An 18,904-nucleotide genomic window follows, 5' to 3' on the forward strand; every position below is an offset into this window, starting at 1 on the left:
TGTCAAGTAGTTTGGAATATAGAAGGGAAAAAAAAGCTAGGAAAATAAGATATCTTATGGAATTCAACAAATGGAAAGCTTTACATCCTTGAAAAGTTCATAAACAGTGTTTGAATAAATGGTAAGTACAGTATAGTATGTGCAACACGAACATCATAAAGAACTTTTTCCCACTCCTCCCAATCCTTAGAATAAAAATATCTCTTTTACGTACATATACAATATCTTTTTGGGACGTTCAGTAATATGCTACCTGCAAACGGTTTCCTGCTTTTCATTGCTAGAACTCTTCCTTTCTCTTTTTCAGAATCACTTTTCAAAAGTATGTAGCTCATTGTTCTTTCCGTCACACACAGGGATTTTTAAATATATAGATATATTTTACTTTTTGTCAAAGAAACCTTTATTTTCATTAAGACAGAGGCAATGAAGCAAATGGGAATTACTGTATGTGAAAACTAAAAGCAATTCCCAGCGCAAAACACAAAACAGAACTATATGAGTAAATGAGGTTATTGGTGTGGAGTTGGGGCTTTTAACTGGGGCTCCCGGTTTAAATAGGTAGCCCAATAGACTAAATTAAAGATTCCAAAAAGCAATGGGAAGGCTATTCTTGATAGTCGATCAATTTTGCTGACGCTGTTAAAAGTTTTCTTGGGTTCTGCAGGTTTTGTTTCTGGTTTAACTTCTTTGGGCTCTATTGTTGCACTTTTAGCAATCGTTGCCAGCCCAGGGTCCCTTGCAATATTAGGGGTGTAGCTCGTAGCTGCAGCTGTGTATGTGTTATTTTTCTTAATGAGAGGATCCTTCACTTTCTTTGGCTGAAGAAAGAAGAAAATATTTTATTCTTACTGTCTTCTTAATAGATAATATTATGACAAAGCACTATAATATTTCGTCATGCATGGAATTTATACCACAATTGTAATACGCTCTAAGTAAAAAGTTAGTGTCTATATACATGACTCATGTGAAATATTCAGGTAGAGCAAATGATAGAATCATTCATTTTGATTACTTTTATTAATTAAACCAAATTACATGATGGATAAGCTATAATGAGGACTTACTGATAGCTAGGATCACTGATATACAAAATTACCTGTAATGGTAATGAATACTGACAAACCACTCATAATTCAATGTTCCCTTAATCAATTGTACTTCTTGACCAGGACAAATACTTTAAGAGACACTGAATTGCTTACTGTAGCTTTCCAATATTAAGACAAATAATGTTATTTGAGGCATTCTTACACAATTCATACCTAAAAACATCATGTGACTAAGCACTGAAAGAGTGGATCATTTAATAACATGCAAAGCTGCTTGCTATTCTATATGCTAGGGGTTTAGACCAAAAGCAAACGCTTTATGGAATAGATACTTAAAGTGCTTGTTTGAGTGCTACAGCTGGGTCATAATGGCTGAAATGTCACCTATAAATACAGGGGCTTATAGAGCTGTATGATTTTGGTATCCATCTGCTTATTTTGTTAAAGCAAGAATCCTAGAAAGATTGAAAAAAATCTTGCAAAAGATAGAAAATCTTAGTGGAGAAGAACTTAATGATCAGAAAGAATATCTAGATTTTGATCTGGGTCCTTACGCTTTATAGTATTCTACTTGTGGGGGGAAAAAGAAATTGGCCTCTGGGGATCCTGGCTGGAATACAGCTGTGCCTGTTGCAGACTGTCCTAATCTCCCCCCAGCCCTGCACACAGATAAGTATGGAAGAGAGAGGTAGCGGATGGGCAAGGAGGCTTGAAAAAAGCACCGCTTTGCTCCAGGTGCCTCTGATTACGAGAAAACAAAAAGACTCCGAGAGCTTAGAAAATCTTTAAGCTGTGTTTGCCACAGAAAGAAAAAGCAGATATCAACGGTTTGATCCTGTAGAAGGACAGAAACAAAACAAAATGGTAAGGCTAAAGAAAAAAATTAGCAGTGTGATTTATTTTATCATTTTGTAAAATAACAGCTATAATTCTCTATTTTCAGGAAGCAGCTGTCCCAGAGAGGCAGTACTTTCTGAAGCAGTCATAAGACTATTTACGACAGATCAGCTATGGATTCATAGTTGCACAGGCAAGCCAGTGGCCCCCGAGTAGGGAAGCTTTGGTCAAAACCCCTTTTGCTGAAGGGGAGAGYGTGTCAGGGAGCAGCAGGGCTGCGGGAGGTGCAAGCGCATCGGGGCGAGGGGGCTGCAGAGGCTGGCTCGAGCGCCGGGGAGCCCCGCGCAGCAAGGACATGGGGGCTGCGACGCTGAATTTCTGTTACTTTGTAAGAAAAGGGATTCAGATGCTGCCTGTGCCGCAGATGCTCTTTATTTCAGGAAAAGAGTATTCAGCCTAGCTTGAGGCTAAGGAAAAGCTTCAAATTATCTTAGAATATTTCTGCTGAAGAGGAGAGACAAACACCCGAAGAAGAAAATATTCAAAGGAGGAAAAAAGCAAGCCAGGAAGCTGTTTGGTGTGCCTGCCCGTAGGCAGCTTTTGGGCCGCCCCCTCCGGCGGCTCGCTCGCCGCGCCGCTGAGCAGGAGCGCGGCCCACCCGCTGCCGGCCGAGCGCCAAGGCAGCCGTGCTGCCCCTCGGCCGGGCGTCGGGCATCGAGCGAGCGGCCGCGCGCCCCGCGGAGGAGGGGCCCCCCCGGGGACTTCAGTTCCGTGAGGGGTCTGATCCACGCACAGGCCTCACGCCAGTCAGGGTCTTAATATTTTATGACAAATTCAGGTTTTTTATGAACAAGTAACACGACAGCTAATCGGAGCCCTAAACGTTATTAAGCCACGGTCGCTGCCGGTTTGCCTGGCTTGGCTTTGCCTCACGCTCAGCGGCGACGCGCTCCACCAGGGACAGGTTTGTCCCTGCTGCCTTACACCGCAGGGCACGCCACGACCCTCACCTCGCGAGGAGTGCGAAGCCGTAACATCTTGCAGTGTTTCAAACAGTATTTGAACGCTGTTTTTACTGTCTTTTTTCTGCAAATGCAGCTTATCTTTGAAACACGTGAAATGGCCGATTGTAACAACTGTATTACAACATAGACTATATTAAAAAAGGCAATACTTGCTATCTAAGGATTTTATTCTGTTAATACAATCTATTTAAAAAAAAAAAACATGAAGATGGGAGCACCACAAAGAATCAGACAAATGATTTTCATTGAAACTATCATCAGTAACTGAAAACTCAATATTTGCCAGCAAACAATTGTGCAGCTCATTAGTATAAGTTCATTAAGTTATTTCATTCAGTTGTTCTACAGTACTTTTGTTATTGTTGTTTAAATGTCCTAATTTCATTTCTATTTTATTATTAGATGACTTATGCAACTAAAATAGCAAAAAAAAACCCAAACCCAATATTTATATTTAGACCTACGCTCCTGAATTAAACACATATTCGTGTACCATGAGTAACATCTGCTCCTCCAAATATTTATTCTGCTGAAACTCTAGTCCGTGAGTGTTCATAAAAAGCAATTAGACAAGTAAAAATTCTCTTTCAAGATCTCTTAAAAAGTAGCCAAAATGAGCTTCCTCACAGAAGCGGCTGACACGATAATTCATAGGAAATGGAAAACTTTCTCTTTCATCTCTTTTATGTCCTCAGCAGTTTCTCCGTGCGCCTGCGAGTGCCGGCCAGCCTGCGATGGCAGACCGAGCGGAGCGGGTGAGACGTCCCTCCGATGCCTTCAGAGAGGTACAAATCAGGGTTGCACGTGCCCGGCACAACCTTGCATACACCCTTCCCCCCAAATCAGTTTCTCCCATAAGCTATAAAAGTAAAACTAATGATATTTCTATTTTATAAAAATTGGGGAACGATAGGAGGATGATAGCATGTCTCCTCTACGTTGAGAAGAAATATACTTTGGAAACTGTAAAATACAGCAGCCACAAGATTTTTTTCTATATTTATACTGAGGCACTCATGTTTTCCCTGGCTTGTACAGCAGAGAATCAGTCTCCTTCCCTCAAAAAAATCCCCATTTATCTTCTTTCTGTTCAGTCACAGAAGTCAAAATCTCAATGGATGTTTGCAAAAAGCTTTTTCTCTGCAAAAAATAGCAGAATGGGCATAAATTTGGAATGATCAGTAGCATTAAATATCATCCAGTACGTTAGAAGTCTGTGTGTCTGGGTAGTCGGTGCTAAGTAACTATCGTTAGCAAAGCGTGGCCCCCCGAGGAGGTAGCGCGTGGTCTCTCTCCCCTAGCGCTGCCCTCCGCCACTTAGCGTTTCACGTGCCTGAGGCACAGGACCGAACGGGGCCCCCTTTTCTGTTGCACAGCGCTCGGCTGCCTGACTGCTGAATATAACCACTGTCCATTGGAATTAACTGCAGAAAACAAGCGTTTTCAGCGTACCGGGTGACAGACAAATTGTGCACAGCGATGCCAGCACGGTCATGTGAGGAAGCTCCTTTGGTAAACTTAGTTAAACTGCGCAGAAGCTCTAACAGGCGAAAGCCCAGACGTAGCGCCCGCGCGTGACACGCTACGACCTGTTGCAGTATGCGGTAAGCAGCGTTACCTTTTCGGGAACGACGCTTTTGCCGTCCCATGCGTAACCTCTCTTTGTGAAGTAATTCACGGTTGCAAATTCGATGAGTGCCGAAAACACGAAGGCATAGCACACTGCTATGAACCAATCCATGGCTGTGGCGTAGGCCACCTTGGGGAGAGAGTTGCGAGCACTGATACTCAGTGTTGTCATTGTCAACACAGTTGTCACTCCTGCAAAGCAGATAGTTTTAGTGTCTTTAGATCTTTGGCTATATTTTGTGCTTAATTTTGCAACTATTACAATAGACGGGAAACCCCTGTTTCTCCCTTCTCCCTCCCTATTTCTTTTGGACTTCCCTGCTTAAATTCAGTTGCTGACTGGGGGTATCAGACTTCAAGTTCTGTGGAAATGAGGGATCTTTGAAACACCTCTTTCATATTTTTATTCTTTGGCAATGTTTTAGTAGAATCTGATTTCAAAAATTGGAATTAGAATAATATTTTGAGTTGGGGACTGGTTGCTACTTAAGTTTCATGAAATTTGGAGAATCACCTTTGCTGTTCCCTATCCAAGCCCTGTGAATTGTCCTACAGCTCTAGCAGTTCCACATTTTTACTTCTTGCAACAATTCTAAGATATTTAGATAGAAAACTGTGGAAGTATTGTTTTCATGTTAATTAGCCTGATTATTGCAAAACAATTTATTTAGTAAATGTTAGTGTATGTTGTTCCTTCAAGCGTATGCACAAATTCAATTAGCTGTATGTGATACTACATTTATTTGAACTGATGGTTTTACAAATTTCTGTCCCTTCATTCACGATGCCCTAGAAATAGCAAAGAAGATATGTAAGAACAATGATAAAGCAATCTGGATTTCTGCTATCAGAGCTTCATACTGCTGTTGAACCTTTTCCCTTCACTAGCCATGGAGCTTTCACTGCGAGCAGCAGGACTGTGTTGAATTCACGCCACTTACAGATGCTTGAAAAAACTCTACAATGCAGGCTAGACATTTACATCAAATCACATGTTCACAAGTTACCTTGACAACTGCAGTGTCATGTATTAAATGTCTCTTGCAAGTTTATTTTGACTGCAATGAGTGCTAGTGAAAATGTGCAGTGGCCTAAAAAAGGCCAAATAATGAATGATATATTTACATACTAGTGTAAAGACCTTGAATTACTGGTGCCTAATGAGGATGCAATTTCTCTTCCCTAGGAGACAACTTAATCTTGTCTTTGACTCATTACTAGTGAGCTTATGTTCCTCTTATGTAGTAGCAAAATAGGATTTATGATTTGTTTTATCTACAGTGGTAAAAAGGGCTAAAAGATGTAAGCTGTTCTTCTGTGTATGCATATATTCATGCAAAATATAGAGAGACATTTTTCCAGTGCTATTAGGGAATGAAAAAGCTCCCATCTTGATACATTATGACCAAATAAACACAACCCTGATTACTAAATAACTGTCTTCTAAAAGGAAAACTTTTAGACGTGTGGGTTCTTGAGCCTGTAAAGATGGCAGCTTCAACATCATACAGTACTATTCGTTATTCACTGAGAGACTAGGAAATTTTGTTTTCCATCTAGGGACAAAGAATTACAGCATTGCAAATTGCCAATCTGACATTTCCTTTTAAATGACATGGTCAAAGGGGATAAAATAGTTACAATTTTAATAGCCTTGAGTCCTTTAAGAGTCCCATATCAATTCTCAGTAGAGTCAATGATAAAACTTCAGAACTGATTTCAGATTTTAATCTAAATGATATTATGTAAAACAAATTAAATTATATTATGCTTTAAGCTGTTCTTCTCTAAACTCACAACTGTATACTAGCAGAAAGCCTCTGCTCGTTCCATAAGGTCTAAGGGTGTGCAAGTTGTGGCTCATTTCCAGAGGCTTTAGGAAACTAAAGCACAGCTGTAGAAAGTGCCTGGAAAAAGTCAATAAAAATAGCTCTTGTTCAGCGAGAGTCTCAGGGTCTCGGTGTTTCTCGGGATCAGGCCTTGTGGCTCTCCCACTCTGTCTGGTGTAGACGGACAAGCTCTGTAGCCAGCAGCCCCGCACGGAGCGAGGGAAACGGGGGGCAGAGGCAGCCTGCCTGGCCGGTTTGCACCCCTCCGGCCCCACCTGAGCAGCACAAAAAAGGCTGGGTCACGCTGGAGAAATCTCATGTTCTATTTTCTTTATCAGAACTTTTGTTACATCTTTTTTTTTTAATTATATACCTGTCACGGATTAATATCTCCAAAGAATGTGCTAGTTGTTTGTTTCTAATTTTAAAATAAGCATTTGTAGTCAGTGGTTAAAACACCAGGGACCAACTGTATAACTGAAGAGTCCTTTAGATTCTCTAACTGCATTCATTGACTGAATCTATTCACCACCTAAGGATAATAAATTTTGTCACTGATTTGAACAGACCTTTAGCAGCAGTGTACAAAAGGGATTATACAAAAAGATGTTTAAGATGAGCATTTTCAAATGGCCTAAGCATGTCAAGTGGCCAACACTCACTGATTAAAACCTTTTTGTCAGTCTCTGCCACGAATGTCATTGCTACTGTTTCCCCTTTTTATTTATTTATGTTTATTATACATTGTATTATTTACATTTATGTATATACTTGCTTTAGAAAAGTAGAACTGGACTAGATCATTCAAGATATTTTCAGGTCTCTTTTTACAACCAATTTCAAATAGTTTAGATCTTAAAAAATCAGTTTCTGCTACATCTTTGCAATGAAATGTTAACTATTGTGCATGGCACTATGTACAGGCTCATGCTGTTCTCTAATATCACATAACTTACTTTACCATAACATTTCTGATACGTATTTGGCATACCATTACCAAACAGTGCATAGGTTTTGCTTACCAAATACAGTCCTTGCTGGAACAGATTCTCTGTTAAGCCAGAAGGAAACCTGTGACAGAATCACTGTCATGATGCATGGCAGGTAAGTCTGAATGACAAAGTAACCAATCTTTCTCTTCAAATGAAAATGCGTAGTCATAACAACATATTCCCCTAAAAACAAGAAAAATGGGAAAATTAAAGCCTTTACGACTTTACAAATTAGAAGGCTTTGTAGGAGGCAATTTTTCTTTGTATTCACCCCTATTATAAAAACATAGTCCTTGGATCGAGTTGGGTAAGCTATGAAGAAAACATTTAATAAAGCAGATATTAAAATTCCACTAATAATACAAAACCAGACAGTTCTGGGAAGCGTTAATTAATTTCACATCTTTTCATTTCCTCTGAGTAGTGAATGAAAGTCTGCATTAACTGGTGGCTGTTCAGGTCTCTTGTGCAAGGCCTCATCCCGTTAGAAGATGGAAAACCACCACAATATACACATGTAAACAGCATTCAAAGGCTAAATCAAGACAGACACGCAGACGTGTTTCAGCCAGGCCAGGCTTAAGATGCAATGGTTGATGTGACTGTGTTTGAATCACCACTGCCTGTGCTTTCTCTGTTCTGAAGATTAAGCAGTTGTGCACTGCCAGTGCAGTACCCTGTGACAGTAGTAATCTCTCCTGAAGCAAACGGCTGATGCAAGAATCACACAGAATATTTTCATGAACACTACCTTTTTGGGTGCTGCAAAAACATGTGAGATGGGATTACAATCAAAAGGGTTCTTAAGTATTTATACAACTCTATAAACCTTTCCTGCCAGAGCACAGCAAATAATGCCCCATTTTCACACTATTATTTACCACATCATTGAAAATGGATTTTGGAAAAAAAAAAATTCTCAAAAGATAGGAAAATCTATTGTTGTGACATTTTGTTCAGGATAGATTGATTCTTCATAAAATAGACATTAGTTTAGGAAAGAAACAGGTGGACTTGTAACTGAACAAAAATCTCTGTCTAAATTAGAGATGACACGTGAAAATACTGTTATTCTCTTTTAAAATATAGGCAACTGGAAAGAGAGAGTTGCACTTTTACAGGAAAAGCCTAAATTGGATTGAAAAGCTATGTCTAGACACTGACTGCTTATGCACCAAGCATGTCAAATGCCCTTTTCTTTAATTCAGAGTCTAGAAGAACATTCATATGAACAATCTTGCTCAACTTATAACCCTGAGGCAAGCTTATAAATAGGATGTGACAATATTCCTGGTATGTTTCAATATAAAATAGAAGACAGTAGGAAAGGGGGAAAAGAGAATCAATTTTGAGAGGTAGAGCAAAGGATATACAGGGAAAAATTTCTTTCAGAAATAATACTGGCAGGAGCAGTATAATGGGCATTATTACTAGAATTTTGCCTACCTTTCTTTAACTTTCACCAAAACAACCTTCTTTTACTCTGTACCTCTGATTATCATTTTATGAAAGGTACCAGGCTTGGCTTGGAGAGCCAATAATTTAATTTTATCTACTAAAATATGACGTGGGAAGCTATTTTAATGCAATCAGATATAGCATGATCACAACAATATGTCAGAAGTAATTCAGTGATTTTAGATGGCAAGCTAAGAATACAGAGTGAACACAGCACTGTACTCTGAAGCTTTATTTAGCTGCTTAAATTATCAAAGTATTTTTAACCTCTAGAAAATGAGAACAAGATTCAAAGCATAAAGGCAATTAAAAAGATAGGGATTACTGTGATCTGGTAAATATTGTAACAGGTCTGAGCTAGTAGTCTGCTAAGGGTAATACCGTAAGTAGTATATCAGGAAAAGCACAGGCCTAGAATAATGCCTACAATTAAATTACAAGGCAAAAACATTTTTTAAGTCTCAAAATTACCAATGGACTGCAATCATATATTAGAAGATATCTTTGATTAGAAGTAATCTTTGATGAGATTTATTTAAATAACTGTAGGACATGAAAATTCGCCAGTTATTTAATGTATCTTTAGCTTCCTGCGTTTTATGGCCTTGTTTAATTGAAATGCATGTCAGCATTCACGACAGCTGCCGACCGCTGTCCAACTTCCCAGCGAGAATTCCTATAATTCTGTTTTCAAAGGTTTGTAATTCAGCCATATAATTCCCCACACTCTAAAATTTCAAATGGTCCTTGAGTAATATCTTTCCTATATTCATGGATTCTGACTACTTTTAGGCTTTAATTGAAAAATAACATGAGTTGCAGTTTATGCATCTTACATTCTCTTATTTATCTCTAAGATATTTCTTTCTAACTGCCCTGGAATCCCTGAGGTCTTTGACAAATAACCATGTTGAGCAGATAAACTAATTTGTTTTTCGTTTCACTTATTCCATGAAGTTTAAATTAGTTTATTCATATTATACAAAATGAAACCTTTAAAAATGGTCACACAATTTCTTCATCTACCCTAACCAAACTTTTTGAACCATTTCCATATTTGAACATTTCCAGTGCTCTAGAAGAGTTTGTGTCTGTGCTCAACACTTTTGCAGCTGCAGTTCTTAATCGGCCCTTAATTCTACAGTATATCACAATCTTTAAAAGCCAAATGTTCAGGTGGTATAAATTAACATGTGTCCTCAGAAGAAAACGATTGATATTCATTATAGTTACTTCAGAGCTATTACTTCTGTAAATTATTTTTTAACAAACCCAGATGATTGTCAGATGGGTACCTAAAATTAATGTGTATCACAACATCAAGCATGAGGTTTGAGGTGGGGACTGAGTTTTAGCTATCATAATACTTTTTATATCACTATGGGTAGAAATAAAGCTTTCCTTGCCATTAATTTAAAGCACAGTATTTTTCATTTATTTTTTATACCATATTACCTAGCAGAAAAAAATCTTCTTTAGAAAAGTGTCATCTCAGCAGATGTACAGAACATTAAAAAAAGAATATACCATTTAGTGAGTACAAATCCTGCTGATTTTCAGCACAAAAATATTTTCAAGGTGGCAAAACAAATCCATGTAAATAGAAATTTGTAGAAACCCTTTAAGCATCTGTTTTTCTCTTAAGGAGATCTTACAAAAAAGATAATTTTAAAGTCTTTCTGGATCAAAAAGACTCAGTAGTTGGAGACAGACAGTAATTTCACATACATCTCAGAAATGGATAACTGTGCTTGAGCATAGCAACAGCAACAATAACTATTATTTTGTTTACCAAATGGTAGTTGTGCATGCAAGGAAATGGAGATGAATCTTCCATTACCAGCATGGATGAATAATTATACTTGAGAAACATTTTAGTCTTTCAAAATCGTGACAATTGCAGATCTCTTTTCATAAAACATTCAGAATTTGTGGTTGTCTTCTCCTAGATCCAGAAATGAGGATAGCAGATGGCCTTCTAGCAAAGGAAGAAATTAAAGGAAAAAAAGGACTTGATAGTTTCACCAAATCATTTTAGAGGTTTGAGAATGTTCAGTGTAACCCAGCTCCCCCCACATCCTTGGAAATTACATGTCTGGAATTTCAGGCAACCATAAATATCATCTTAAAATTGCACAAGATCTTGGAGATTCCTTCAATGATCCACAGAATCAGCTGCTCTATAGCTTCATTTTCTTGCCTAATATAGGTGCTGAGAACTCTTAAATGAAGGTTGTCTTCAGTTTCTTTGTCTTTTTGTCAGATGAGTCACCCCCCACAACTCTGAAAGTAGGGAAGACTTTCATAATTTTCATAACAGAGATATTCAGAGGATAAAGATGTGCTGGAGGACTCTGTTGGGACAACACCTACCCAAATGGGGAGAAAAGTGATTATTAACCACTTTTGATGCCCTGCATTATTTTGGTAAAGGCAAATGTCAAGGAGAAGTATTTCTCTGTGAAACATTGAATTTGCAAACAAAAATGTGTTTCCTCCACCACTCTATATTCTTAGTGGGTATTAACTTAAAGGGATCGCGTGTTTGGTACCAAGAAGATAATTTAATGGTTTATTTTTAGTTTTGATAACCACTGTATTTAGTCCTTTGTAATGTTTTCTGCATCTAGACAATAACATATTTATTTTAGCAAGCGTCAAATATACAGCATTTAAGGTTATGCATAGGCATGATAAAGTGTTTTTTCAGATAGAAAAAGGAGGTGGAATTCAGACCTATAAAGCATCACAGGCAAAAGAGAGATAATTTAGTTTCTTCATGGAAATGCATCAAGAATTTTTATACTTCCTAGGTTTGCCTTCAGTACTGTTGAAAAATTTATTATCTGCCTTTCTTAAGAATTTATAGGGTGCTGCTCACATTGCTATCTAATTATCCTGAAATATATCTGTTATTAGCCATCGAGTTTAAACATCTTCCCAGGCTTATGAGTGTCTTCTGACTGTCCTGCCATCCTCATAATACGTCCCGTGAGCAGAGAAGTGGCACTGAGAGCGAAAGAGCAGTCGTGCAGGTTGCCGAGGTCTCTTGGAGTGAGCTCCAAGTGAGCAGCTCCGCAACGGAAAGAGCAAAGAGCTCAGGCTCCTTGCAGTTCCTTACAAATCCTATTGACTTTTCCACAAGGGGCAGCTGGGGTGAATTACTGCCTCCACAAAAGTCAACAGCAACATCTCTAACTGTGGCCAGGCTGCGAATTCTTCCCTTTCCATTTGTCTGGCGCATGCCTTAGCGCTCAGTAACAAAAGCAGCAAATCTATTGATGCAGTTGTGTTAATATTGTTCTTATGCAAAATCCTTATTGCTGCCATCCTACTTACTTTTGTGATTACATTAACTGGACATAAGCTTCCAAGCTGAATATTAGTCCACTAGAACCATTTGCCTATGAGAAATTTTGTTGGCTAATAGGGCATATGAGTATATGGTGACAAGCCAAATAAAAAATTCAGGCATGAATTTAGTGTTCACCTTAAACTGACTCACTTTCCCTTAACTGTTGGTTCACTTTGTGAATGAAACACTAAAAAATTTTGGTTTATGCAAGTATAAGTGTACTACTTTAGCCGTTGCCTTGGCTGCATTCAAAGTAGTGCTGCTACTTCTAGTGGAGCACTTCTCTCTGGTCCATTGTACATTCAATCCAGTCAGTAGTTTGAGCTCTTGTTCATTTCCAATGCTCAGTTTATTACTATATTTTGGTCTCTGTTCCCCTTTCAAAATAGCCAAAATAAAAAGATTAAATCTTTCCACTGAGCAGAGAAAAAGTAAAAATTTTTTAGCCTGCTCCAAAGTCCAAAGTTATAGCTACATACTGTAAATATGGGCTATTTTTCTACATCTCAGTATTAGTAGTTTTGGAGTTAAAGCTGGTGCTAGCATTAAGACACCTAAATCCTATGTTTGGCTGTTCCAAATGGTTTGTAATTTGGTGAAATGTTTTGTTTACTTTAAATACCTCCTTGAGAGCTCACTTCACTGTCTATTCCAGGAATGCGATCTTCTGGGGATTCATATTCTGATGTTCCTTTTTCAGCTTATATAGTAAGCAGATAGTATGATAAAGATAGGAGGAGTGCCTCTTTCTAATGTAAATTACTATTTGGTTTTGGCTAGATATGTCACTATAGTAAACTTTTGAACTGCTCAAACATTTTAACCACCATCTGAAGTACGAAAATAATCCCAGGATATGCTATCTTTTGACAGTCATGTTTTCCTATTCTGAAGCTCATATATTGCAATTTACATCCCTTGCTCTCTGCTCTTCGGGTCTTTTTTCCCAGTCTAAATTCTGTCTTGGCAGTTAAAGATCCTCTATCAGTGCAGACCCGTGGCCCTTCCCAGAAAATGTATTTTACTCACCTGTACTGGACTGAACAATTCCAGAGTCCACAGTCTGTCCAAGCAGATCGTATTGGTTCAGTCGAGAGCCGTCTTCAGCCACAACCACTGATCTTGCTGGCTCCCGTGTCCATTCATACACAACCTCCGCTCTGGTATAAGCATCTAATTTAAAAGAAATACATTGTATTTCAGCTTTTCACTTTTTATTTCTGATATAGCTTTAACAGAAAAAAACATTTGAGCAGTAATTTGGATATTAAATTCTCTTTAATTTTCTGTAGAGAACCCACAGCTCGTTTATTCGAACTTTTTATCTATGGGAAATACTATTGATTTTATTTGTCTATCCATATCATGATTAGCTAAACATCTACTATAGGGCTGACTAAAGTTTTGTCCTCAATGGCATGAAAATCTTTCCATCCCTTATGTCATTCCTACCTGTATAAAATCTGAGTAATCGGAAGGGACAGTAAGATGGGGAGTCTCTCGGGTAGACAAGGACCCCAGCTGTTTTTCTAACCTTAAAGCCCAGTCAAGAAAGATGCGCCCCAGCCTTTTCAACTCGTTGTGGTGTTGACTGGGCCACTGTAAGAAAATAAGCCTCTCTGAGTAGCTTCAGCGATTTCCTCTTCACCAGCCTGGCTAGAGCTCTCCGTTTTGTCGTTCCCACCTCAGACCGCCCTTGCTGAATAACAGGCAGAGCAGACATTTCTGAGGCTGCCTAGGCTCAAGTGGTTTTAAATTACAATGGAGGTATTTTTCTGCTTTGCTTATTTCTGGAAAATGCAGAAAGTTCTTTTCTTTGTTTGCCCTTATTCAAGCCCTGAACAAAGCAAAAGAGAAACACTGTAGACTCTACAATCCTGATTAGTCTCGTATGTTATATAGACAACTCAGTAGCATTGTATCTACGGTGCTGCATATACCTTCCTGGTGTTTTGTGTTGTTATTAGTGTGTTATTATGCAGGGATTAAACTATACATAAGGATTTTTTTCCTAGTCCCATTGTAAAATTCTTCTGCCAGTTTGCTGTATCGGCAGTCTGACAGCTCCCACTCTGAGAGGTTCGGGTGGGAATTACTCGTCTACAGACAGGCACCTAGTGTGTTTCGGACATCTACAAGTACCCAGGACATACACGTGGGACCGAACACGTGACCAGCACCTACATAAAGCTTGCACCCACCAAAGGCCATTTGGCTTAGTGCAGCTAAAATGGCAGCGGACATGTATATTTAGGTAACTAACTGACTGCTACCTGCAGGATAAGATTTCCCCTGTGCACTTTCAGGAGTGGTGAACAGGAAGGGGAGAGAAGGAATCTGATTCAGTTGACCTCATTTGTGAGTTAATAATTTTATCTTACCAGTGTGAGCGAGAACAGTTAGTAATTGCAGAGGTGGCGCTGGGTGGGGTGCACTAGTCAGTTAATTGCATGGCATTTGCTCCTGCATTATTGAAGTAGAAGGGAGCTTTTGCCCTCAGCTTTCATATTCCCCAAGCACTGTAACATATAGCTTTCCTGGAAGCAGTGGGAAATGCAAATCTACATCTTAATAATTGTGACCTTAAAAACAATGGCCTCAATAAGTACAAGCATTTGCCTGTTAATCTAGTCACATAAAGGACGAATGGCAATGTTAACAGTCAGTTTCCAGCATTTTACCTACTCTGAAGCTCGAGAGTAGTTTGGAAGACAGGGGCCTGCTTTCTGACCTGCTGAGAGCCACCAGACGGGGAGCCAGCGAGCTTGGCTGGCCCTGCAACTCCAGGACCGGCACGTTCGGTTCCCTGTTGGCACTGCGGAGTCTCTGTTCTCCCTCCCGACCTCAGTGTCTGACTCACGTACTGCATAAGCAGCAACACAAAACATCCTTCCGCTCGTATCCCAGCTGCTTTCCGGAGTGGCCTTGGTTTTAAATGGGTAGTCGTGAACCAAGCTGACAATCAGATTCTTGTGGGAAGAGCTGAGGAGAGCAGCTGCCTTTCTGATTTTGCTTTTGCCAACATATGGCTTTTTGTTGTTCCAGAAGCCTCTTTAGCATTTGTCACATTGAATTTACATTGGAATAACCTCTAGCTTAAGCTGCTATTTTGGCAAATCACTTTAGCCTTGGAGCTAGGTCAAGCACTTATTGGCCTCTCCAGCGTGGGTAGAGGCCATGGGAGACATGTGCCATGCCATCAACACGAGGCCCTTCTGGATCCAGCTCCAGCATGTGAGGAATAACTGGAGGACATGGAAAAACCCTTATTCAGGTTAATTCAAAACAAAGAATGCTGGGCAGACACTACCTTGCGGCGTTACTAAGTGTAATATTGTAATCTGTGCTTAAAGCGTGGCTTTCATGACAACTAAAAGTCTCTTTCAGATAATTTTTCAGTCTATTAGGATGAATTTTATAGACTGCTTAAATTATTTGATAGAAATGCCCCAAAATATTGAAATTCAATTCCCCCTGAAAAAGCAATAATTAAACATAAGACCTACTCTCTTTTTGTATGTACAACTGTGAGTCCCATTTTCATACCCTGCCTGAGTCCAGCGGGAGATATTTCTATTTATATCAATAACTAAATGGTAATTGAGACAGAAATACTCTATAATCTGACACTTGCGATGTATAATCTGATGAGAAGGAGGGGAGAGGTCCAGGTTTAAGGCCCTGTTCTGGGCTGTGAAGTGTCCGTGCAGCGTTTGCAGTAAGAGCACGCTGCAGAATGCACCCTGCTCCACATCGTGCCAGTCCCGGGTGAGAAACTCCCCGGAGATTAGCAGGGGAGCGGAGAGTTTCCGTGAGAACTCCTTGCTTTGGTCCCATGGCCTCCCCAGCATTTGGAGTTGTTCATTTTGTGTATGTCACTTGTGTAAAGGACTGCTGTGGGTTTAGGACAGCTGGCATGGTAGCTAGTTAGTGTTCAAAAGAACAAATAAGGAAAATAGCCTGTAAAACATGACAGACCTTGACTGTACTTTGAGCTTAGAATACCAGTTATCACCTCTGGTGTTAGGGTAAGATATGGTCTTTCAATCAGAAATAAAACTCTTATTTTTCTTCTGTTTCTGTTTTGTTCATTCTAAGACAAATCATGTTTATTATGACAAAAGATATTTTGCAGGATAAAGAGGAAACCAACATAAGGTACAAACAATATATCTAAATATCTTTTTGCTGTCTTGTTTTTACCCTTTGGTGTGGTTCTGGAGTTGTACTCACATCTGTATTATCTATCCCCATTCATCCATAATTTCTGCATCTCCTTCTCATTTAGTTGAGGCAACATCTTTAGTAATCTGGAAAACCCAGCACTTTTTGAGCCAAGACTGCTCTAATCTGGGACAGAGTGGGCCAGAAAGAACTGAGTGCAGGAAAAAAATGGAAACTATTATTCATATCTGAGAGTCTCTCTGGTGTTTTAGGCTGTCGTTCAGTGATATATGAATATGGTGATAGATTTCTTAGCCCGTCTATATAAATTCAGTCTGCTGGTTCACATTTGTTCAAAAACTGTTGATGGTTGAACTTTGTATTAGCACCTCCCAGATCCAGAATACATCTGGCATATGCTCTGTATTGTGCAATTCAAAAGAAACTCACTCCCGATCTAACTGGTACTCGCAGGGGATCCCAGGAGCACAGATTTGCTGTTACTGATGGAGGAACCACTGCAGCTATTTGCCCTTTATTAGTTGGAGGAAGGCTTCTTTTTTTCCCTTCTGTTTTACAGGAGATTTGGAAAGATTTATTGGAAGTGCTGTCAGAAAATTTAACATCCAAGTAGTAAACTACTCTTGTCAGTTATCCTCCAAGTTTGTATGAGCTTTTTGTTCTCTAAATCTTATCTAGGAGACTAGTAGCTCTTTAAAGACAACATATCAGTCCTTTTTCATAGTAAACATAGAGCTAGCTATTCAGCCCAAAGTAAATTATCACCCTGTCTGGTACCCTGTGAAGAATGAATTGGGTGTTTTGTTTGTTGACTTCTAAAATAGATCAAGCCACTAAGTACCCATTATCAGTGAAATGACCAATTTCTACTGGAAAAAAATAGCCATTGAGGAAACAATTTGTACACTATTACATTTTCCACTCATTTTGTCTTCCTTGTTTGTGCTGAAGCAACCAAAGTAAAACAGTTCCTAATATTTTTTTATTTAAAGAGTTGAAGGGTTGTTTTTTTTTTTTACTTAATTCTTGAACTAATATACTTAGTTAAGTTTCCAAGGATCAATGTCATGTTGGTTGTTTATTTGAATTAAAGTTTTGGGGAAAATTCTGGACTTACTGAAAGTAGTGTCAGTTATTACATGGAATTTCTATTGCATTAGTTTTTGTCCAGTGTGTTCTCTAAATTAAGATTAAAAATCTTGCAAGCATAGGACTCTCTTATGAGATTTTTCACTTGCAGAAATGTCATATGATTACCATTTTCTGTGGCATGTTGACATCTTCATTTGAGTTCGAACTTTTAAAAAAATATAATACGAACATTTTATAATATTATACAAAATTTTGTTCAAAATCTGCCCAGACTATGGGAGGGGAATTATTTTCACCTAGATCATTTCAGTTATCCATGGTCTATATTACTTGTCCTGTAATATCAATTTTGTCACTTAGCAAAATAAAGCAACTGTGAGGTTAACAATATTTTCTATGTGTCAAACTATAACTCAGTTTCTACGTGTTTGGAGTGCAGTCATTTTTCTCCTTTATGAATGTCCAGGCATGACACTGGAAGATATTTAAGATACATAGAAGAGGTTCATTATATTAAATATGTATATAAGAAAAAAAATACAACCCTGCAAGAAGAGTGAAAAATACACAAGATTTAAAACCTTGAGGTTTGCTCAGTTGCAAAATACTTTTGTAAAGTGGCCTTAAAAGGGAGAAACCTCAATTTAAAAATAAACTTACAGCTTCCAAATTTCAAGGGGCAAGCATGTGCATCCATAGGGAAGTCTTCTAAATGCATTGGACATTCTGCTCTCACAGTCAATCTATAACGGATTAATGAGCAAAAGGACACATTTATTCTAGTTTCATAGAAATAGCAAATAGACTTCTATTAAGACACATAAAATAAGTATAGCATGATATCTGTTAAGCGGTTAGTTAGCGGCTAGCATGGGTTGTCTGGTTGCCCAGTACTGACGGGTGAGCGTGGACATAGCGGTGCGACTGGCACTGCCCCTGTACCATGTCTCACTGTATGGCGGAGACATGCTTGCAGTTGTAACCTGGTGTGCAGATTAAAATATGTTAGCAACTGGAATCATTTCCTTGCTGTCATCATTAAACTGGCCCACTCTGGATGTTCAGTCATTTGCTGAAATCATTTTTGTTGCCTTCAGCTTGGATGTAAACAGGTTCCTCAATAAAAGAGATTAAATAAACTAGAAACAGTTCCTGAAACAGTCACACGCATCAGCAAGGAATGGACAATCACACTTGAATACCAGGCAAAAGATTTCATTACAGCACTTGCAAAGGTGAGGAAAAAGAAATGGTTATGGCAAAAAAAAAGACGTATTTGAACAATGTGCTGCCAAGAATAGTTCTCTTGTGGATTAAATCTCTAACAGCCAGGCATTTAGGAAGACAAGAAAAATTGACCTGGACTTGTATAACTACCAGCCAAGCAGATTCTGCCCTAGCCTAGGTAGTCTTGAAAGATGTTTCAGAAAAAACTGAACATATTTGA

At 38.8% G+C, this 18,904-nt stretch overlaps 1 protein-coding gene across 1 annotated transcript in view; it reads right to left on the bottom strand.

The window, feature by feature from the left end:
- Positions 1–271: 271 nt before the first annotated feature.
- The window catches only part of GABRA1 (gamma-aminobutyric acid type A receptor alpha1 subunit), a 42,037-nt gene continuing 23,404 nt past the window's right edge, over positions 272–18,904 (bottom strand). The window contains exons 6-10 of the mRNA XM_026091338.1: positions 18,118–18,200; positions 13,210–13,353; positions 7,398–7,550; positions 4,536–4,738; positions 272–821 (exon numbers count right to left, since the gene is read on the bottom strand). Coding sequence (XP_025947123.1) covers positions 513–821; positions 4,536–4,738; positions 7,398–7,550; positions 13,210–13,353; positions 18,118–18,200 — 892 coding nt within the window. The 3' untranslated portion in view covers positions 272–512. The remainder of the gene's footprint in view (positions 822–4,535; positions 4,739–7,397; positions 7,551–13,209; positions 13,354–18,117; positions 18,201–18,904) is intronic.

Source organism: Apteryx rowi, unplaced genomic scaffold, assembly GCF_003343035.1.
Source record: "Apteryx rowi isolate R43461 unplaced genomic scaffold, aptRow1 scaffold_90, whole genome shotgun sequence".
Lineage (NCBI taxonomy): Eukaryota > Metazoa > Chordata > Aves > Apterygiformes > Apterygidae > Apteryx > Apteryx rowi.